The following is a 23,907-nucleotide window of genomic DNA, read 5'->3' as shown; positions in this document are numbered from 1 at the left end:
AACCTCTGTACGTCAGCTGCCTCACTCTCAACTCCTCTGCAACTTTCTCTGCACAAAACCTTGAACTTATATCCCATGAAACTGAAACAGCTCTTCTTAGAGCACTTTACTTTAAAGTTCTTTTCTTTTAAAGTCCTTGGCTTAGATAGTTGGCTTGGTTTGTACCGCACTTGCAAGTTGCTTTGGATAAAAGCATCTGCCAAATAATTAATTGTAAATTGAAATGTAAATGGATGCCATAAGAACATTTTTAGTGATAATAGAAGGCAACTATGATGATGTAGAGCAAGTCACAAGGTCAGAGGTTAAACCCCCAGTTTTCTCGTACTCACATTGAAGTGTCCTTGGAAAAGACCACGAACCACAAGTTGCTGTGACAGCAGCTACACCAGCATCACTGTATCCTGAATGTCTCCACTAGAATCAGTGAAATTAAATTTAAGAAACAATTGTATTTAGTAACAGAACAGATCAAATTTAACTGACAGATGTATGAAATTAAAGACAAACAACAAAGAACAAATGTTAAGAATTTCCTACATGTTAAATTCTGGGCCTTCATAATTTTTATCAATCCTGAAGTTTGAAATAACTTTCACTGCTTAATTTATAAGTGTGCCATGTGTGAGTTGCACACAACTCGTCTTTCAGTTTGTAGACACATACTGAAACTGCTGCTGTGTGGTGACCACAGATATTTAAAGACGCCCAAGAAAAATAGTTATATTCTATAATTAGTCAGAGTGAGCAACGCCACATAACGGCTCCTTTCAAACAAAAGTCTCTTGTGTGACCTTCTTGTTACAGGTGCTCCACAGCCCACTGTCTCTGTGAAAGAAGAAGTAGTCGAGGGTCAAACTGTGTCTGCTTCCTGCTCTGTGTCTCACTCATGTCCCTCATCTCCTCCTGAATTCACCTGGACTCACTCTGGCGAGAAGCATTTTCAATCACAGCAGCTTACCGATGGTCAGTGGAAGGCAACGTCTGTTCTGACCTTTCACCCCACCAAAGCTGATCACAACAAGCCTTTATCATGCACTGTGAGATACAAAGGAGGTTTAGAGCGGAAACAAGCATCCAATGTTCTCAAAGTTAAATGTAAGTGTAAATAACAGGGGTGATAAAAGTTAATGCTTTAAACATGATGTCTGTGAAGAACATCACAGCATCATAAAGAGTTAATTGTATGTTTCTGTGCAGACGCCCCTGTGAATGTGAAGGTTGACTACAAGTCACATGTAAAAGAGGGAGAAACTGTGCAGCTGAAGTGCTCCAGTGAGGCTAACCCTCCTGCCAACAGCTACCTGTGGAAGAATGAAGCAGGTGCTCGGCTGCATCAGGGACAATCTTACAAGCTGATAAATGTCTCCAGACACACAGGTGTCCTGTACTGTACTGCCATCAATACAGTAGGAGAAAGCAAATCAAGCCCTGTGCAGCTCAATGTGTCATGTAAGTAAACAATCAAAAACACAAAGAGAAAGTTGTTTAAATTTAAACATGATGAACATTTTAATCAACTCCTACATTTGTTGTTCTGACAGTTGCCCCTGAGATTAAGAACATCTCCTGCTCCTCAGAGGACGATGTGGTAAAGTGTGTGTGCATTGTGGAGTCCAGTCCTCCCAGCATGGTCCATTTTGTGCTTTCTGACAGAGTCTTATCAAGCACCAAGACAGAGACACATGGTTTTAATACCACTGAGACTCTGCACACTAAATCTGGATCTTCTGAGTTTGTCCAGTGTCTGGCAAACAACACACTGGGCAAAGTCAGCCTCACAATCCCTTTAGCTGTCAATGGTAAGATGTAAAATTGTGTTTAGTATTTTTAGAAGGCCTGACCCATCTGTCATACATAAAAATAGTTTTCATTATAACAATGACTTCACTTGGTTTCTGTTTGAACAGGAAAGATGCAGAATCTCTATATCTTCATTGCTATTGGAGCAGGCACAGGTTTGGTGATACTTCTAATAGTATTAGGAGTTGTCCGAAAATGGTAAGTTGATATAGAAAATATTTGTTGTCATTGAAAAAAAGTCAAAAAGTTATTGTTGTTTTGTGCTACAGCTAATTTTAAAATCTGAAAAGGTATATAGATTTTAAAAGTTGTTTGAATTTGTAAAACATAAGTAAAAATACATCACAAAGCAAGTTATGCATGTAGAGCATGGGTCACTAACAAGGCGGACCGCGGTCCCAGAAACTGTCCCATACGGACGGTTAGACATTATAATCTTTTGGGCCTTTGCTTCTAAAATATTTGTGTATCCGGACCTCTTAAAATTTTAGTTGAATACCCCTGATGTAGAGGAATATTAAATATTACAAACTGATAAATCACTTTGTTTTGATCATTCATCAACCTGCACATTTTTGTTTTCACCTCTCTCTGCAGTTTGCACTACTGGTTGCAGTGTTTGTGTTAAATGTCAATACTATTTCTTTGTCTTTAATTCATAACTGTTATTCTGCCAGTAGGGGGAGAACAGAGGATACTGCAGCATGTGTCACAGAGAGAGAGAAAGCTGTGGATCACCAGTATGCCTCAACAAAAAGGTTTCAGTTATTCAACTTTTATTAATATAAAGAATAAACCGTTTATCAAACTAAGAAAATAAAGCAATTCTTGTTTGGTCGTATGCATGTTTGTGTGGATTTTGGTAAATATGTTTGTTTTATTATCCATTTTTGGTCCTTGAAATGTTTATAGGTTATTAAATATATACAGGTTATGAAGAATACTTTATCTTGAGCACTATGTCAACTTCTAACGTTTTATAGAGGATCATAGTCTGTGTTTAGTTTTGTAGTTTGAGTTTATGTGTAAGGTGTTCATAGTGTTTTCCAGAGTCCTAAATAAAAACACATTATTCTGCTGGTAGGGGACCTGGAGATTTGCCAACAGCTTATGACAGTGTCACCAAGACAGCAGAGACTGTGGAGTTCCAGTACGACACAACAAAACACATTCACATACTGTTTATTTATTCATGCATTTGTTGCATTAAAGTTAACCTGTAATTTAAAATGACACAGAGAAGAAAACATGTTTGCTTTCTGTGCTCTGTCAGAAAACAGATGACTGATGAAGATATACATGACCCTGATGATCATGTATATGGCAACACAGAGGTATGTGCAGCTTCAGCTTTATTTATTCATTTTTTATTCATTATTTCCATAGACTTGGGAAAAGAGTGAGTTAATCATCTTTCCTACACAGACTGACTGTAATGAAGAGATATATGCCAATGTGTAAGATCACTGGAAGAGCAGCTGCCATCTCTGTGCCTGTTGTCTAACTGATGTGGGGCAAAAAAGATAAAAATAAATAGCATGGTATCTTATCATATACGTGTGTTTGAGCATCTGAGAGAGTAACTACAGACAAGCAAGATTAAAACATTACAGTGTGCCAGCTTTTCTGCAAAGAACCAGTGGGAATGAGTGATGAACTATTGGATAAGAAAGTCAAAGACAAGGAAAGACTGTATTTGCAAATACAGTGTCAGAAAAGAGTAAAATGTGTGTAAGAAATGAAACCACAGAGAAAAAAAGAGAGCATTTGGTAGGAGATTTATTATGTATCATATGTTTTGCTTTAACAATAAAACTCAACACTGCTAAGAGGATATTTGGTCTGAATCCTCTTTATCTGACTTTAATGTGCTGTCATTTCAGCTACTAATGCTGACTTTATAAACCACTAAATGTTACCGTTTTAATCTCAGTTTAAGGTCAAACATGTTAAAATGGCTTTTCCATAATATAACAAATATAATTTAAATGTACTAACATCCATCTCTTCCTAATTCATAAACTGGCCATCTCAGTAGTTACTCATACATGTTGGTCAGGTGGTGGTGCTTCAACACTGTTCAAGATCACTTAAGTCCACATACACATGTACAAAAGCAAAATGTCAGACACAAAATGTTCATTCTGCTGAAGCCGACTTTGCCCAACTGGTGCCACTGACTCGTCTTGCTCCATGTCTTACTCTTGGTCAAGAAATACCAGTAGCCATGTCTGAAGAAGAACACTCTGCTGTTACTATTGTACTATGTAGGTGTTAGAGCAGCCTTTTGACATGGTGGTTACAAATTATCTATAAAACAGTTGAAAAGTCTCAAATATACAGGACTGCATTATGAAGTACACAGACTTGAAAGTTGTCATATTTATCTTTACTCCTCCTATATTAAACCTTAAAGCAGCTACTGGAAATGTTATTATTCACTCTATAAGATGAAAGTGCAACAACCCCTATTAAAAACTTGAATGTGCACGTATTGCCTCACTCTAATTTTAAATATCAGAATTTCGTAGAGATTATGCAAATCAAACAAAAAATCGATTTTTCCTGAAGATATTACATTTTTATTTACACATGCTTATTTTAAGTCTCTGCATATATTTTATGTAAGCTATATAAAAGTGCATTCTTAACACTGATGTGTTCCGAACAGGATTTACATGATAGCACGTTTTAACACTTTTAATGAGTGTTTGTGTTTTAAGACGTTTTATAATTATTCATTGTTTAATTAATACAAAGCACTGCCTGTTAACTCATTAATCAGCAGTAATGACTTGTGTTGTTGCTGCTAAGTTTAATTTTATTTTGAGAGTTATGATTTATTGTTCCTTTGGTGACAGAGGATGTCAGTTCTTCAGTCTGTCCTGCAGGAGTGTTTTAAAATGTTTATATTTGTTTGAAGTACTTTAAACTCTATTCTATCTAATTAATAGTGAATAACAATATTCCAGTCTGGAAGTAACAAATGCATGGACTAGTTTTTCAGCATCTTTCTGAGAAAGGATGTTCCTAGTTTGAGCGATATTCCTCAGGTAGAAGACAGTTCTAGAGATAAAGGCGATATGCTGGTAACAGTATTACTTGAGGCCAATGTTATGTTGTCTAGAGTAAGACTATGATCAGACATTATGTCTCTGAGGTTTTTAGGACCAAACTAAATAAGCTCTAGCTCGTCTAAATTTAGTAATAGAAAATTGAATACAACCAGCAGCTTTTAAGCAGCTTAAAGTCTGATCAATGAATTACTTTCTTCAGGTTTCATAGATAAATATAGCTGGGTATCATCTGCATAAATAGAGTAAAGAGAATTGGTCCAAGCACATAACCCTGTGGAACTTCTTTCTTTCAGTTTTATTTGTATAGCGCCAATTCACAACAGAAGTTATCTCAAGGCACTTTACAGTGCAAGGTTTAAGGCCTTACAGAGAATAATTATACAAAAAATAATGCAGAAAACCCAACAACCCCATTTGAGCAAGCTTTAGGCAACAGTGGAGAGGAAAAACCCCCTTTAAAGGAAGAAACCTCCAGCAGAACCAGGCTCATAGCGGACGGCCATCTGCCTCGACCAGTTGGGGTGAGTGGAAAGAGAAGAGAGAAAAGAACAGAAGGCACAACAACAACAACAAGCAGCAAGAACATTGGACAGGTCAGCTGGACCCTGGAGATGTACAGTTCCATGCCGAGGATACCTGCAGAATCATACAGAGAGAGGGAGACAGAGAGGAAACACAACTACAGGAGAGAGAAGACACAAAGTTAATGATGTGCAATGGTGGACTTGCATTGATATAAGAGAAAGGAGAGAGGAGAGGAGCTCAGTTTGTCAGTAGAGCTCCCCCAGCAGACTAGTATTAAGTATTAAGTCTAGTCTTAAATGTGGAGAGGGTGTCTGCTTCCCGAACCTGAACTAAGCTGCTGCAACAGGAGAGGGGCTTGAGAGGGGCTCCCTCCCATTCTACATTTAGAAACTGTAGGAAGCACAAGTAAACCTGCAGTCTGAGAACGTAGAGTTCTGCATGGAAAATATGGAACTATGAGGTCTTTAAGATAAGATGGAGCCTGATTATTTATAAGTTAGGATAAAAATTTTAAATTCAATTCTGGATTTTACAGGGAGCCACTCTTGCTAAGTCCACTTCATAACTAACTTTTGTGTGCATGGAGCATCCGCCAAATGAGTAAATCCAAATTAACATGCACAAACTATGCACAAACATATCTGATAGATACTATTTAAACCACTCTAGTGCAGTTCCTTTGTTGAATGTTGCACTAAGATCCAACAAGACAAGTATAGAGAGAAGTCTGTTGTCTGACCCTGAGCGAGGATTGTTAGTGGCCAGTGCCGTTTCTGTTCTTTGGATTACTCTAAATCCTGAATGGACATCTTCATACAGGTTATTCCTGTGCAGGTGATCACAAAATTGCTTTGAAACTACTTTTTTAAGGATTTTAGAGATAAGGGGCAGATTGGATATTGGTCTATGATCGGCCCCTGAGTCTAGAGTAGGCTTTATGAGTAGAGGTTTGACTACAGCAACCTTAAATGCCTGTGCTATGAAGCCTGTTGGTAAAGAAAGATGAATCCAATGAACGTGCTGATCAACGGTAAGAACTCTTTGAGGAGTCTATTCAGGATGGGGTCTAAAAGACATGTTGATAGTTTAGATCAGTGTTACTACTTTCACACCAAGTACCATCTCATCTTTTTTCTTATATTTATTCTTCTACTTTAAACTTTTTAAATACACAGTTGAACACTACCACTGCACTGTGGTAGTACACACAGGCAAATAAAAAACTTGATTGATAAATAAAGAAATGTTAAATAAAAAATAAAAATTCCTGCTGTAATGTAAAAATTACACTGAAACTGTACTGTACTTAAATATTAAGTCACAAATGGCTATATATGTAGCTTCAGGTAAGTCATTTTATTGAACTTTTCGTCATCTAATTTTTCATCCATCTCTTGGCATTGCAGCCTGTAGTAGAGATTATTCTGTGGACCACTAGAGGGAGCTGGTGTATTACCAGTGGCACACGCACCACACTTTGAGAAACATACTTTGCAGCTGGTGTGTCCATTTTAAAAAATGTTGTTTCATTTCCCACCTTAACTTAATTAGCACTTCAGTTATTACTGGATACAACTACTGGTCTGAAATTTACCGACAATTGCTCCAACTTTAAAGGGCCCTTCAGATACATATGGTGTCTTTAGTGTCATTTTTATTTTGACTTCACCTATATTTGTGAGGAATTGCACTGACAGCGACAAATGGCTAAGTACAAAAGGGTATGTTTATTTAAAAGGGCAGAGGATACGAGGAAAGAGCCAGCAAACACTGAAAGTAACAACGTAAAGAGTACAGACAAAACCATAAACCTCACATGCAAGGTACCAAGGAAAAACATGAATCAGTCATTGGAAGTCCGGTGAGAGGAGGAGTTGAGGTCAGGCGATCATTTAGTTTATGTATAGTATATAGTTTATTATTCTCTTGTGCAAGATAAAAATGCAACAACCTACATCAGAAACCTTAATGTGCATGCTTTGCCTCACACAAATTTGAAATTTGAATCCAAATTTCTGAGAAATGATGCAAATCAAACAAAAAATAAAATATTGTTGAAGATATTACATACATATTTTTGAGGTCTCTGCATATATTTTATAAAAGCTATACACGAGTGTATTCTTATTTTCTCTTCTCTTTTTTTATGCCCTGATCAGGAGAAGAACCTAAAGGCAGTAAAAAAAAAACAGCGAAAATCTTAATATTGGCAGAATCAGGTGTTCCAGGTGTATAAAATGAAGCACCTAGGCATGCAGACTGGGTTGCTCTCAGGATCTCAGTGAATTCCAGCTTGGATCTGTGATAGGATGCCACCTGTGCAACAAACTTCATGGAATGGGTTTCCATGGCCGAGCAGCTGCATCCAAGCCATACATCACCAAGTGCAATGCAAAGCGTCATATGCAGTGTTCTAAAGCAGCCGCCACAGGACTCTAGAGCAGTGGAGACACGTCCTCTGGAGCCATGAATCACGCTTCTCCATTTGGAAATTTTCATGTTTCTCTAATAAATCTACTGTTTAAATTACTGTTTCCTATTCTTAATATGGTAAAAACCACTTCTTCCTGTCTGGTTGTAGATGTAGATGATACTGATGTCTTTATGTTCTTGATTTCCAGACCCTGACTCACGGCTTCTAAATACAATGACAGTAGATTTAACATTAAGTCCTGTCTGTTCTTGGATGAACTTGACCTAATGGTGTACAGAACAGAGACAGAGTCGCTGCATATTAAAACCTGACATGGAATAATTCACTTTATCCACTCCAACGCTAATACTACTGTTTACATTTCCACTGAATAGACAATCAAATCATCCAATGTTCTTTTAAATATGTCAGTTTTATGACTCAGCACTGTAACTGCAGCACAAGTTCTGTCAGACCTTGTATCCAAAGATCCATCTTTATGGACATGAGTGAACTCAGGGTATTTAAATCTCTATTTTCCCTTAAATTTTTTCAACTTCTCCAATAATTATAACTAAGAGCTACTTTTTTGTAGTCACACAGGGGATGTCTTAGTTGCACAAGTGCACAGTCTTAGTGTTCTGGATTCAATAACTTCTAGCACTTTAAATCTGGATTTAGCATTTGATCCATACACAACACTCCCATATTCTAAAGAAGACCTTATTTAAGCTTTATGGACATATCTCAGTGATAGAACATCTGTTCCCCATTGAAGCCCGACCTGTTCTAATACAGCTCCATATAACTTTAACTTACATTCTTCTTTCTTCCTCCTCCTTGTAAAAACATTACCTTTGACCTCTCTATTGAAAATCTAAATCCCCATTTCATCCCCTATTCCTCTACTTGTTTTATCCCTTCCTGCATTTTATTTACTAGGTGTATTTTTATGTCTTCATAATGCTCCATCATCAGCAAATAATGATCTTCCTAAGTCCGGAGGCAACTCATCAAGTATATCATGTTAGTCTAATCACACTTCATTGAGGAGTTCCATTATCCACTTCAGATTTAATTACTTTAATCATGGTAAATTGAATGACTAATAATATCTCATACATCTTCAGTGTAAAACTTTAAAGTGAAAGTGAAGTTACATGAACTACATCCCAATTGCATTTCTGTTTTGCAGGAACATCCTTTGATGACTGAAGAGATACTACTTCAGTCTTTCTTGAAGGACTGTTTTTAAAATGGAAGAGCTTGACCAGCTCTCATGCTGACGCACATCTTGACAAAATGTGAAAAAGAGTTGGACATTTAAAGGTGTTCCAATCACATCTGTGGCCAGAGGTGTATAAAATGAAGCACCTAGGCATGCAGACTGTTTTTACCAACATTTGAGAAAGAATGGGTCACTCAACTGACGTAAAAGTAAACTGCTACCTAACTTTCACAAGACAAAGTGTGAAGATAAACTTCCTGTGACATTAACTCTAATTATAAAGAAAGAATAGGAAATCCTGCCTTCACTTGTGGACATCTCTGATGAGCAATGTGTCAGGTAGAGTACATGTCATTTGTGCTTCTTTAGTAAATCTTTCTTTAAACTAAAGGTGAATTAGACCAAAATTGATCTGTAACTATTTCAACTAAAGATGAATCACAGTTGTTTGTTACTAACATAAAGTCTGTTAACACAATTTAAGGATTTTACAATAATTTACCAGACAACAAAGATTTAGATTGATAATCAAATAAGTAGTAAGTATTTGGTTGAGAAAATAACAAAATAGTAGGATTGAAGAAGTTATGATTTTTAAAAATCATTAAGTTTCTTTATTTTCAACACATAAAATCTTGTGATAAAACAAAAGATGATCACACATGCAAAGCATTAAACATTTTATAAGCAAATACATTAATTATAGGAACTAATGAGATTATTATTTATTCCTTTTTTATAGTTACATTGACAGTAAACCCTGGAAATCTAAACAGCTCACGGAGAATAATTTTATATTATAAAATTCTACATTCTCTATTAATGATTAATGGTGACTAACATAACGTAGATTTCCTTCATGTCTGATTTTCTGTGTAACATTGTAGATGTTTGTAGTGAAAAGATAATAGAAGCCAGATTGATCTCTGTTCAAAGGGGAACCACAAGAACCAGGAAATATATGTCACTGTGTTTTCAGATCTGAACCTGAAGACGAGATGGGTGTTTTCAAATGGCCTCTGTTCTTTGTGTTCCTTTGGTTTAAAGGTATTGTAAAGTCTCTACACCTACAAATAATATTTTGCTGTTTATGATCAGTCAGATTTTATATTTATTGTAACTCAGATTTAGGTGAATTTGTATGTGAGTTGACTTTTCTGTCAGAATCTTGTGTTCTCAGTTCTCATGTCGTCTTTTTCATTTGAATTTTATCACAGTTGTTCAAACTGAAGCCTCCACTTGGACCGCCACGGTGCCATCATCAGTCAAAGGCATCAATGGATCTTGTGTGGTTATCCCCTGCTCATATAACTACCCAGAATCAGGAAAACAGATCACTGGATACACAGGGATTTGGTATAAGGAGATAGAGGATGTCATCTATCACAAAGACAAAAATCAAATTAAGCAGGAGTATAAAGGACGGACAGAGCTGGTGGGAGACATAACACAGAAGAACTGTTCACTGAAGATCGATCCCCTTCGTCAAAGTGATCGAGGACCTTTTTATTTCAGGATTGAACTTGGAGACTATGACCAGCATTCTTACAGAAACAATGCAGTGTCCATTACAGTTATTAGTAAGTAATATTTCATCTATTTTAATAATATAATGCAATAATTGTTCTTGTGGTCCCTTCACCTCAACTCAAAAGATGCCAGTTGAACCTTTTTAGCTCACTGGTTACACATTGATGGAATGATCTACACACCTCTGCAGACCATGAACCACAAGTTGCGATGACAGCAGCTACACCATCATCACTGTATCCTGAATGTCTCCAATAGAATCAGTGAAATTAAATTTCAGAAAAATTGTATTTGGTGACAGAAAAGATAAAATTAAATTTACAGATGTATGAAATTAAAGACAAACAGAACAAATGTTAAGAATTTCCTCATCATTTTTATCAATCCTGAAGTTTGAAATAACATTCACTGTTTAAATTTATAAGTGTGCCTTGTGTGAATTGCACACAACTCGTCTTTCAGTTTGTAGACACATACTGAAACTGCTGCTGTGTGGTGACCACAGATATTTAAAGACGTCAAAGAAAAGTAGTTATATTCTATATTTAGTCAGAGTGAATGTTGATGACAGCAGCAACACTACACAACGGATCAACAAAAGTCTCTTGTGTGACCTTCTTGTTCTTACAGGTGCCCCACAGCCCACTGTCTCTGTGAAAGAAGAAGTAGTCGAGGGTCAAAATGTGTCTGCTTCCTGCTCTGTGTCTCACTCATGTCCCTCATCTCCTCCTGAATTCACCTGGACTCACTCTGGCAAGAAGCGTTTCCAATCACAGCAGCTTACCAATGGCCAGTGGAAGGCAACGTCTGTTCTGACCTTTAAAGCCACCAAAGCTGATCACAACAAGCCTTTATCATGCACTGTGAGATACAAAGGAGGTTTAATGCGGGAGCAAGCATCCAGTGTTCTCAAAGTTAAATGTAAGTGTAAATAACAGGGGTGATAAAAGTTAATGCTTTAAACATGATGTCTGTAAAGAACATCACAGCATCATAAAGAGTTAATTGTATGTTTCTGTGCAGACGCCCCTGTGAATGTGAAGGTTGACTACAAGTCACATGTAAAGGAAGGAGAAACTGTGCAGCTGAAGTGCTCCAGTGAGGCTAACCCTCCTGCCAACAGCTACCTGTGGAAGAATAAAGCAGGTGCTCGGCTGCATCAGGGACAATCTTACAAGCTGATAAATGTCTCCAGACACACAGGTGTCCTGTACTGTACTGCCAACAATACAGTAGGAGAAAGCAAATCAAGCCCTGTGCAGCTCAATGTGTCATGTAAGTAAACAATCAAAAACACAAAGAGAAACTTGTTTAAATTTAAACATGATGAACATTTTAATCAACTCCTACATTTGTTGTTCTGACAGTTGCCTCTGAGATTAAGAAAATCTCCTGCTCCTCAGAGGATGATGTCTGTAAAGAACATCACAGCATCATGAAGAGATAATTGTATGTTTCTGTGCAGACGCCCCTGTGAATGTGAAGGTTGACTACAAGTCACATGTAAAAGAAGGAGAAACTGTGCAGCTGAAGTGCTCCAGTGAGGCTAACCCTCCTGCCAACAGCTACCTGTGGAAGAATAAAGCAGGTGCTCGGCTGCATCAGGGACAATCTTACAAGCTGATAAATGTCTCCAGACACACAGGTGCCCTGTACTGTACTGCCAACAATACAGTAGGAGAAAGCAAATCAAGCCCTGTGCAGCTCAATGTGTCATGTAAGTAAACAATCAAAAACACAAAGAGAAAGTTGTTTTAATCTAAACATGATGAACATTTTAATCAACTCCTACATTTGTTGTTCTGACAGTTGCCTCTGAGATTAAGAACATCTCCTGCTCCTCAGAGGATGATGTCTGTAAAGAACATCACAGCATCATAAAGAGTTAATTGTATGTTTCTGTGCAGACGCCCCTGTGAATGTGAAGGTTGACTACAAGTCACATGTAAAAGAGGGAGAAACTGTGCAGCTGAAGTGCTCCAGTGAGGCTAACCCTCCTGCCAACAGCTACCTGTGGAAGAATAAAGCAGGTGCTCGGCTGCATCAGGGACAATCTTACAAGCTGATAAATGTCTCCAGACACACAGGTGCCCTGTACTGTACTGCCATCAATACAGTAGGAGAAAGCAAATCAAGCCCTGTGCAGCTCAATGTGTCATGTAAGTAAACAATCAAAAACACAAAGAGAAAGTTGTTTTAATCTAAACATGATGAACATTTTAATCAACTCCTACATTTGTTGTTCTGACAGTTGCCTCTGACATTAAGAACATCTCCTGTTCCTCAGAGGAAGATGTGGTAATGAACATCACAGCATCATAAAGAGTTAATTGTATGTTTCTGTGCAGACGCCCCTGTGAATGTGAAGGTTGACTACAAGTCACATGTAAAAGAAGGAGAAACTGTGCAGCTTAAATGCTCCAGTGAGGCTAACCCTCCTGCCAACAGCTACCTGTGGCACAATGAAGAAGGTGCTCGGCTGCATCAGGGACAATCTTACAAGCTGATAAATGTCTCCAGACACACAGGTGTCCTGTACTGTACTGCCATCAATACAGTAGGAGAAAGCAAATCAAGCCCTGTGCAGCTCAATGTGTCATGTAAGTAAACAATCAAAAACACAAAGAGAAACTTGTTTTAATCTAAACATGATGAACATTTTAATCAACTCCTACATTTGTTGTTCTGACAGTTGCCCCTGAGATTAAGAAAATCTCCTGCTCCTCAGAGGAAGATGTGGTAAAGTGTGTGTGCATTGTGGAGTCCAGTCCTCCCAGCATGGTCCATTTTGTGCTTTCTGACAGAGTCTTATCAAGCAACAAGACAGAGACACATGGCTTTAATACCACTGAGACTCTGCACACTAAATCTGGATCTTCTGAGTTTGTCCAGTGTCTGGCTTTCAACACATTGGGCAAAGTCAGCCTCACATTCCCTTTAGCTGTCAAAGGTAAGATGTAAAAATGTGTTTAGTATTTCTAGAAGGCCTGATCCATCTGTCATACATAAAAATAGTTTGCATTATAACAATGACTTCACTTGGTTTCTGTTCGAACAGGAAAGATGCAGAATCTCTATATTTTCATAGCTATTGGAGCAGGCACAGGTTTGGTGATACTTCTAATAGTATTGGGAGTTGTCCGAAAATGGTAAGTTGATATAGAAAGTATTTGTTGTCATTAATAATAAGTAAGAAAACAGAGGATACTACAGCATGTGTCACAGAGACAGAGAAAGCTGTGGATCACTAGTATACCTAAACAAAAAGGTTTCAGTTATTCAACTTTTAGTTATATAAATAATAAACCATTTATCAAAATGAGAAAATAAAGCTAATGTTGTTTGGTCTTATACATGTTTATGTGTATTTTGGTAAATATGTTTGTTTTATTACCCATTTTTGGTCCTTCAAATGTTTATAGGTTATTAAATATATCTAGGTTATGAAGAATACTTTATGTTGAGAACTATGTCAACTTCTAACGTTTTATAGAGGATCATAGTCTGTGTTTAGTTTTGCAGTTTGAGTTTATGTGTAAGGTGTTCATAGTGTTTTTCAGAGTCCTAAATAAAACTACATTATTCTGCTGGTAGGAGACCTGGAGATTTGCCAACAGCTCATGACAGTGACACCAAGACAACAGAGACTTTGGAGCTCCAGTATGACGCAACAAAACACATTCACACATTCACATACTGTTTATTTATTCATGCATTTGTTCTTTTGTAATAAACAAAAGTTTCCCCGTAATTTAAAATGACACAGAGAAGAAAACATGTTTTCTTTCTGTGCTCTGTCAGAAAACAGATGGATGATGAAGATATACATGACCCTGATGATCATATATATGGCAACATGGAGGTATGTGCACCTTCAGCTTCATTTATTCATTTATTTATTAATTATTTCCATGAACTTGAGAAAAGAGTGAGTTAATCATGTTTCCTACACAGACTGACTGTGATGAAGCGATATATACCAATGTGTAAGATCACTGGAAGAGCAGCTGCCATCTCTGTGCCTGTCGTCTGACTCATGTGGAGCAAAAAGATAAAAATAAACAACATGGTGTCTTAACATATATGTGTGTGTATGAGTATTGAGTTACTGTATTTGCAAAAACAGTGTCAGAAAAGAGTAAAATGTGTGTAAGAAATGAAAGCACAGAGAGAAAGAGAGCATTTGGTAGGAGATTTACTATGTATCATATGTTTTGCTTTAGCAATAAAACTCAACACTGCTAAGATGATATTTGGTCTGAATCCTGTTTATCTGAATGTGCTGTCATTTCAGCTACTAATGCTGACTTTATAAACCACTAAATGTACACATTTTAATCTCAGTTTGAGAGGAAACACGTTCAAATTGATTTTCCCTAATGTTACAAATATAATTTAAATATAACACTATCCATCTCTTCCTAATTCATCAATTGTCCCTTCTCAGTACTTACTCATACATGTTGGCCAGGTGGTGGTGCTTCAACGCTGTTCAAGATCACTTAAGCCCACATACACCTGGTTCTTCAGGAGAACAACCTAAATGCAAGAAAAAACATTACTCAAAAAAAGTGAGAATATATATAGAATAATAAAATAATAATCTGCTCTGGCCCCCTCCCAATGAGACGTGGCAACATAACTTACAGCAGGTTATGGTTGCTGAACCGCTGGATTTCCAGGTGGTGCTCCAAAAATAATGTGGGCTTTATAGATAATTGGAGCCTTTGAGGGCAAAGCTGGCCTGTTAGCGCGGGACGGTGTCCATCCCACTCAGGAAGGTGCTGCTCTCATTTCTTGCAGCATAGCACACAGTTAAAATGGCTTTTTCATAATAGAACATATATAATTTAAATGTACTAACATCCACCTTAATTCATAAACTGGCCATTCTCAGTACTTCCTCATACATGTTGGCCAGATGATGGTTCAACACTGTTCAAGATCACAAATAAAAAGATTTTTTGTGGTACAGAGATCGTTTTCATTCAGTCCTAATGTCCACTGTCTTTAGTTAGTTTCTGAACACACATTGGGGTGCTTTCTTTGTGTACTGATCCACATAGTTTCAAGCCAGGCACCCCAGTGGTTTCCTTGTGTCTGAAATATCAGGTGAAAAGTCGCTGACTCGTTAATAGTACCTAGTGTGACAAGGACAGCTTCCTTATTTACATTGTTCTTGTTTATATTTAACTGTATTTTATAACTGCACTGACATTTTGTCATGATTCCAGCCTTGTTGCTGCTTGTGTTTCCCCCCCATGCTCTTATTTTGGCAACTTCCTGTTTCCTCTTCCCAGTCTGATTACACTCACTTAATTGGTTACACCTGGTTTCCCCCACAGTATAAATACCGGCCTGCTCAGCTGTTCCCCTGCCAGATAGTCTGTTCTCAACTCTTGGACTAACTTTTGGATTTTTTGGACTCTGCCTGCTCTGGACCCTGTCTCTTGCCTGACCCCTGGTGCTGTGAGTTCTGTTTATTCCCTGTCATTCCCCCCTGCTCATGGTTCCTGTTCACCCCTTTGGTTCTGTGAGTGTTTTTCTCTGTTCTGTTTTGTCCCTCGTTGTTCTTTTCCCTGCTCAGACTGTTTGGACCCCTTTGTGTTTTGGACCTGGATTGTCTTTCCGTTGTGAATCTTGCCTGCCGGACTTACCTCTGAACTGACTTAACCGTGTATGACCTGGATTACCCTTGAGCTGAGTGTAGCCTTTTGGATTCATTGTTTGGCCTGCCTGTGTTCATTACCCCAGCCTGTTTTTCCACACCGGTTTTAGACATTTATTGGATTTCATCACATTCTGTGACTGTTTTCTTATTGTAATTCTGTGTTGCTCTGGTTACACCCCTGGACACTCTCCACTGGTTGTCAGTCGCCACCATTCACCATCTCTATTGTCCTCCATTTTGTCCATGTGCTCTCCGTAGGTTGGCCATCTTGGTTTTGATGTCACTTCCGGTTTCCACCCAGACCTCCACACTCACCCTGCACTGACAAGTTTCCTGCAAGAACTCATCTGACTCATCCCCCTGTACCTTTGTTATTAATAAAACCCCTGAAAACTTTCTCCTGTACCTTGTCTTATCGCTGGCCATGGAGTCCTTCCTCCAGCTCGTGACACATTTACTTTTTTGCATCTTACTTAATAATCATGTAACTGATGCTGCTAAACTTGCAAAATCACTGGTAAAGTTGCATTCAAGACCACAACCCAACAACAGCCAACAAATCTCCATCCCATGAGTCCACATACATATGTACAAACCCTACAGCAGTTATTGGAAATGTTGTTGTTCACTCTGTAAGATGAAAGTGCAACAACTTACATTAAAAACTTTAATGCACACATTTTGCCTCACTCAAATTTTAAATATCCAAATTTCTGAGAGATTATCAAATTCAAACACTAAATCTGGATCTTCTGAGTTTGTCCAGTGTCTGGCAATCAACATGTTGTGCAATGTCGGCCTCACATTCCCTTTAGCTGTCAATGGTAAGATCTAAAAATGTGTTTAGTATTTCTAAAAAGGCCTGACCCATCTGTCATACATAAAAATAGTTTGCATTGTAACAATGACTTCACTTGGTTTCAGTTTGAGCAGGAAAGATGCAGAATCTCTATATTTTCATAGCTATTGGAGCAGGCATAGGTTTGGTGATACTTCTAATAGTATTGGGAGTTGTCAGAAAAAGGTAAGTTGATATAGAAGGTATTGTCATTGAAAAGTAAAGAAGTTTACTTCTCTGCATTTTGTATTACTGGGTTCAGTGTTTGTGTAAAATGTCAATACTATTTCCTGGTCTTTAATTCATAACAGTCATTCTGCCAGTAGGGGGAGAAATGAGGATACTGCAGTGTGTGTCACAGAGAGAGAGAAAGCTGTGGATCACCAGTATACTTCAACAAAAAGGTTTCAGTTATTCAACTTTTAATGTTATAAATAATAAACCATTTATCAAAATAACACAATGAAGCAATTCTTGTTTGGTCGTATGCATGTTTATGTGGATTTTGGTAAATATGTTTGTTTTATTACCTATTTTTGGTCCTTTAAATGTTTATAGGTTATTAAATATATCCAGGTTAGGAAGACTATTTTATGTTGAGCACTATGTCAACAGAAAGTCAACTTCTGTTTTATAAAGGATCATAGTCTGTGTTTAGGTTTGTAGTTTGAGTTTATGTGTAAGGTGTTCATAGTGTTTTTCAAGGTCCTAAATTAAAACACATTATTCTGCTGGTAGGGGACCTGGAGATTTGCCAACATCTCATGACAGTGTCACCAAGACAGCAGAGACTGTGGAGTTCCAGTACGACACAACAAAACACATTCACACATTCACATACTGTTTATTTATTCATGCATTTGTTGCATTAAAGTTAACCTGTAATTTAAAATGACACAGAGAAGAAAACATGTTTTCTTTCTGTGCTCTGTCGGAAAACAGATGGATGAAGAACATATACATCACCCTGAGGACCCTGATGATCATATATATGGCAGCATAGAGGTATGTGCAGCTTCAGCTTCATTTATTCATTTTTTATTCATTATTTCCATAGACTTGAGAAAAGAGTGAGTTAATCATGTTTCCTACACAGACTGACTGTGATGAAGAGATATATGCCAATGTGTGAGATCACTGGAAGAGTAGCTGCCATCCCTGTGCCTGTTGTCTGACTGATATGGAGCAAAAACGTTAAAAATAAACAACATGGTATCTTATCATATACGTGTGTGTGTGAGCTTCTGAGAGAGTAGCTACAGATAAGCAAGATTAAAACATTACAGTGTGCCAGCTTTTCTTTAAAGAACCAGTGAATGAGTGAAGAACTATTGGCTAAGAAAGTCAAAAACAGTTAAACTGTATTTGCAAATACAATATATACAATATAATTTAAATGTACTAACATCCACCTCTTAACTCATAAATTGGCCATTCTCAGTAGTTACTTATACATGTTGGCCAGGTGGTGGTGCTTCAACACTGTTAAAGATCACTTAAGTCCACATACACATGTACAAAAGCAAAATGTCAGACACAAAATGTTCATTCTGCTGAAGCCAGATCTTTTTAGGAAAAAGAAGACACTTTGTCTAACCCTCTGATACTCAAATATCCCTTAAATCATTTGCCTTTAAGCCTCTCCTTCTGAATTCCTCCATCATGTCAACACTTTCATGGCTGTATCTCCTACATCTCACTATAACATGTTCAACTGTTTCTGGCTCCTGTCTCTGCACATCCCGTTTTCATGTTTACCTATTAAATGTAATCTACTGTTCAAATTACTGTGTCCTATTCTTAATCTCGTAAAAAACACTTCTGTCTGTTTGTTCTCCATACTCTGTCCACTTTCTATTCCACACAGTACTCTCTGACTTTGACAATTTAATATTGAGGTCTGTATGTTCTAGGTTTAAACCTTGCTTGGCTACATGAGCAGGTGTCCACACAAACCTAATTTCCATACCCTGACTTACGGCTTCTAAATGCAATGACAGCAGTTTTAACAGTAAGTCCTGTCTGTTCTTGAATGAACTGGACCTAATGCTGTACAGAACAGAGACAGAGTCACTGCATATTAAAACCTGACCTGGAATAATTCACTTTATCCACTCCAACGCTAATACTACTGTTTACATTTCCACTGAATATACACTCAAATCATCCAATGTACTTTTAAATATGTCAGTTTTATGACTTGACACTGCAGCACAACTTCTGTCAGATCTTGGATCCTTAGATCCATCTGTATAAACATGAGTGAACTCAGGGTATTTAAATCTCTAATTCCCCTTTAATTTTTACTTATTTTTACAACTTATCCAATAATTAACCAATAGTTACTTTCTCTGTAGGCACCGTGGTATTTCCCCTGTTTCCACCTGCACAACACACACAGAGGATGTCTTAGTTGCACCAGTTCATAGTCTTAGTGCTCTGGATTGAATAACTTCTAGCACTTTCAATCTGGATTTAGCAGCTGATCCATACACAACACTCCCATAATCTAATCAAGACCTTATTATAGCTTTATAGATATATCTCAATGATAGAACATCTGCTCTTCATTCCAGCCCAACAAGACATCTCATCACACTCAGTACTAACACAGATAACATGTTCTTGTTAATCTGAAATCCAAGTGCATCTCCAAAAAACTAAATGACTCAATCTTTTAATACAGCTCAATATGACTTTAACTCACATTCTTCTTTCTTTCTCCTAATTATACTTCATTGAGGAGTTCCGTTATCCACCTCAAATTTGTGGATACCCCCCAGCCCAGAAAGTCTCTTATCCAGTTAAACAGTCTTCCACCCACTCCCAACCTGTGTAATTTAATCATTAGTCTATCCTTCCATAGCATGCCAAAGGCCTTTTCTGCCTCGATAAACATGGCCACTACAAGCTCTTTGTTCACATGAGGCCTTCTTATCTTGTGCTCCAAACACAAAACTGGATCCATAGTACTGTACCTCTCCCTTTCCTAAAACCACTTTGACACTTGTTCACTAAGTTATGTTTCTCCAGATAATATGTCTGTTATTCACCATTCTTTCCATAATTTGACACACATTAGATGTTAAAGCCATTGGCCTTTAACTTCCAGGTTTGCTCGGATCCTTTCCTGGTTTCTTTACTGGAAGTACATTAACTACAGTCAGTGGCTACACTGACTGGAAGCTTTTATATTAAAAAATACTACAAATGACATCTCATACATCTTCAGTGTAAAACTTTAAAGTTAAAGTGATTTACATAAAATAAATCACAATTCAAGTCAATTCAATTTTATTTGTATAGCGCTTTTTACACTTGACATTGTCGCAAAGCAGCTTTACACAACCAAAGAACAGTACATGAACAGTGAATGTGTAAGAATCATAATAAACAGATTGTCCCTGATGAGCAAGCCGAGGGCGACGGTGGCAGGGAAAAACTCCCTGAGAAGGCAACAGGAAGAAACCTTGAGAGAAACCAGACTCAACAGGGAACCCATCCTCATATGGGTGATTACGTGCTGTGTAGGCAGCAGGCAGTCCAGCATAACAGTTAATGTCTTAAGTTAATGTGGAGTCCAGTTAGTTATTGCAGGCAGACTTGTTCCAGTCGTGGACTATCGAGCGTTGAGTCGAGACCTCCGAGAAACAGCTTCCGACGTCCGCCGGGGCCACGACCCACTTCATGGTAGCGTGTAATCAACTCCAGTCACCACACGCATCCCATAGGGGCCATACGGGGAATCCAAGCGACGAGATCTCCAACCAGAAGTTGGGCACCTGGACGAGTCAGACAGGTCCAGAGGGCAAAGGGTGGAACAACTTGTAGCTTGACAGAGAGACAGGAAGAGGGAAAAAGAGAGAGGGAGAGGGAAAGATAGAGAAGAGGAGAGATAGTAGTAAGTTATGATCAGTCAGATAAAGTTTGAGGTGAATGTATATTAGTATGGTGCATATTATGACAGCCTAACTAAAAGGGTGAGCCAGAAGGAAACAGAGACATGAGGGCTCGCTGGGATTTAGAGCAACCAATCACTTCACCATCAACAAACCTGAGTGATCAGTGAGAGTTGGGACAGCATCTAAACATACCAGTTCACCATAATGCTGTACGTCCATGAGTCCTTTCCTAAGGCAAATCTATTTACAAAAATGCTTGACTAAATAAATAGGTTTTTTAGCCTAGACTTAAATACTGAGACTTAGTCCCGAACGCTATTTGGAAGGCTATTCCATAACTTTGGGGCTTTGTAAGAAAAAGCACTGCCCCCAGCTGTAGTTTTCATGATACGAGGTACTGACAGGCAGCCTGCATCCTTTGATCCAAGTAGGTGTAGAGGACCATAAGGCACTAGCAGTTCACTCAGATACTGCAGGGCAAGACCATTTAATGCTTTAAATGTCAAAAATAGTATTTTAAAATCAGTGCGAAATTTCACAGGGAGTCAATGAAGTGTACATAAGATAGGGGCGATGTGCTCGTATCTTCTGGTTCTAGTGAGGACTCTCGCTGCTGCATTCTGAACTAACTGAAGCTTGTTTATGCACCTGGTTGAACAGCCAGACAGTAAGGCATTACAGTAGTCCAACCTAGAGGTGATGAAAGCATGGACTAATTTTTCAGCGTTGTTTAGTGACAAAATATTCCTTATCTTGGCAATATTTCTGAGGTGAGAGAAAGCTGTCCTGGTGACATTATCTACATGAGCTTCAACTGAAAGACTGGAATCTAGAATCACACCAAGGTCTTTTACTGTTGCACTAGATGTAACAGAAAGGCTCTAAATCTAAAATCTTGCTTCTAGCTGAATGTGATCTTATAACTAGTACTTCTGTCTTATCAGGATTAAGCAGAAGGAAGTTAATTAGCATCCAGTCTCGTATATCCTTTACACAGCGCTCAACTTTATTAAGCTGTTTGATCTCATCTGGTTTTGATGAAACATAACTGTGTGTCGTCAGCATAACAATGACAGTTAATACCGTGTTTACGGATTATGTTGCCCAGAGGAAGCATGTAGAGGAAAAATGGGCCTAAAACGGAACCCTGTGGAACACCAAACTCCACTGGAGAGCCTGTGGAGTAATCGCCATTTAGATCTACATACTGATAACGATCAGTCAAATAGGACCTAAGCCAGGAGAGGGCCGTTCCCATAATTCCTACAACATTTTCTAATCTGTAAAGGAGAATACTATGGTCAATTGTGTCAAAAGCTGCACTGAGGTCGAGTAGCACAAGCATAGTGACGCTACCCTAATCAGAGGCCAATAGGAGGTAATTTACTACTATAACAAGTGCTGTCTCTGAGCTGTGATGAGGCCTAAATCCTGACCGATAGGGTTTGTGTATGTTATTTCTTTGTAGATACGAGCATAGCTGTCCCGCTACTATCTTTATGAGAAACTTGAAGATAAAGGGAGTTTGATTTCTAGTTAATTTGGCTACCGTATTAAATAAAAATCTAGGTTTATTTTTGTTGTTTTCTATAAGAGTTGAGAGATACATTGATCTAGCTGCACTAAGAGCTTTTTTTATAGTTCAGGATGCTCTCCTTCCATGCTATCTGAAATACTAACAATTTAGGTTGGCGCCATTTACGTTCTAATTTTCGAGCGGTCTGTTTTAAAGCGTGCGTGTGATCGTCATAGCAGGGAGCGAGTTTCTTATCTCTAATGACTTTTCTTTTAACTGGAGCTACATTATCTAAGGTATAACGGAATGACGATTCTAAACATTCAGTCCTCTGGTCAAATTCTGTATGGTCAGATGGTGATCTAATCAAAGTTGATAACTCTGGGAGATTACTGGTAAAGCTCTGTGCAGTAGTTGACGTGAATGTACGTTTAATGTGGTAGCGCGGCACTGAGTATACATTATTGATATGATACACTTTTGTTGAAACAAGATAGTGGTCTGAGATAACTTCAGACAGTGGAAGGGTAAGTAAATTTCTTATACTTAATCCGAGGCATATTATTAAATCTAAAGTGTGACCCGCTTTATGAGTGGGTCCTACTACACACGTCTTCTGGATTCTCAAAGTGAATATAAAAATCTCCAGCAATTAACACTTTGTCTACTAAAACGACTAGGTTTGAGAGGAAATCTGCAAATTCACAAAGAAATTCAGAGTAGGGCCCGGGGGGTCTGTAAATGATAATTAGCGGGATCGGCTGAGCAGACTTTATATTTGTATCTATACTTGTTATGGTATTATAGAGAACTTCAAAAGCTTTAAATTTGTGTATATGCTTTTGTACGATAGTCAGATTATCATTGTAAATAACTGCAATGCCTCCTCATCTACCAGTCAGACGATAATAATAATAATGTATACTTTATTCATCCCCTTGGGGAAATTCGTTTTGGACAGCTGCCAGACTGAATCGGCGCTACTACAGGGTTTTGGACACCTCAGCTAGTAGCCAGGACGAACCGAGAATCGAACCACTCACCCTGGGGTCCGTAGGCGGCTGCTCTACCACCTGAGCTACTGCCACCCCATGTTGTGGTTTTGGCCTGGCCCCGGCCGGCCTTGGTTTTCCTCCCTCACTCTCCCTCTGCTCACAGCAATCAGCTGAACATTGGGCTCACCTGTGTTCCCTTCTCCCTACAAAACTCTCCTCAGTCCTTTTTGGTTCTTGATTGTTACTTTGTCCCACGCCATTTTGGTAGTTTTACGTTGTTATTTTGTCCTCGTGTTTCCCTGCCTGTTTTGTAGTGTCTGTTGACACCCCCCTTAGTTTCCCTTGTTTTAGTGCTTCTCTGTAATAAATCCTGTTTCAGTTCATTCCAGCCTCGTCCCCCTCCTTAATT

General features: G+C 38.2%; 1 protein-coding gene and 1 long non-coding RNA gene across 3 annotated transcripts in view; both read left to right on the top strand.

Annotated features, from left to right (window-relative positions):
• The window catches only part of LOC113169917 (B-cell receptor CD22-like), an 88,519-nt gene that overhangs the window by 24,726 nt on the left and 39,886 nt on the right, over positions 1-23,907 (top strand). The window contains exons 7-13 of one of the 2 annotated variants that reach the window (XM_026371711.1): positions 1,201-1,452; positions 1,545-1,802; positions 1,911-2,001; positions 2,481-2,561; positions 2,888-2,953; positions 3,077-3,137; positions 3,229-3,623. In XM_026371711.1, coding sequence (XP_026227496.1) covers positions 1,201-1,452; positions 1,545-1,802; positions 1,911-2,001; positions 2,481-2,561; positions 2,888-2,953; positions 3,077-3,137; positions 3,229-3,264 — 845 coding nt within the window. In that variant the 3' untranslated portion in view covers positions 3,265-3,623. Of the gene's footprint in view, positions 1-1,200; positions 1,453-1,544; positions 1,803-1,910; positions 2,002-2,480; positions 2,562-2,887; positions 2,954-3,076; positions 3,138-3,228; positions 3,624-23,907 lie in introns of those variants that run through there. The other variant, XM_026371712.1, reaches the window with a different exon arrangement.
• On the top strand, positions 17,041-17,418 carry LOC113169958. Its single transcript, XR_003299610.1, has 3 exons — positions 17,041-17,071; positions 17,181-17,271; positions 17,409-17,418. It is a non-coding gene; the product is annotated as an uncharacterized LOC113169958 (long non-coding RNA).

This window comes from Anabas testudineus, chromosome 16 (assembly GCF_900324465.2).
Source record: "Anabas testudineus chromosome 16, fAnaTes1.2, whole genome shotgun sequence".
Lineage (NCBI taxonomy): Eukaryota > Metazoa > Chordata > Actinopteri > Anabantiformes > Anabantidae > Anabas > Anabas testudineus.
The sequence above is the reverse complement of the archived record's forward strand: the minus strand, read 5'-3'. Positions and strand labels throughout refer to the sequence as shown.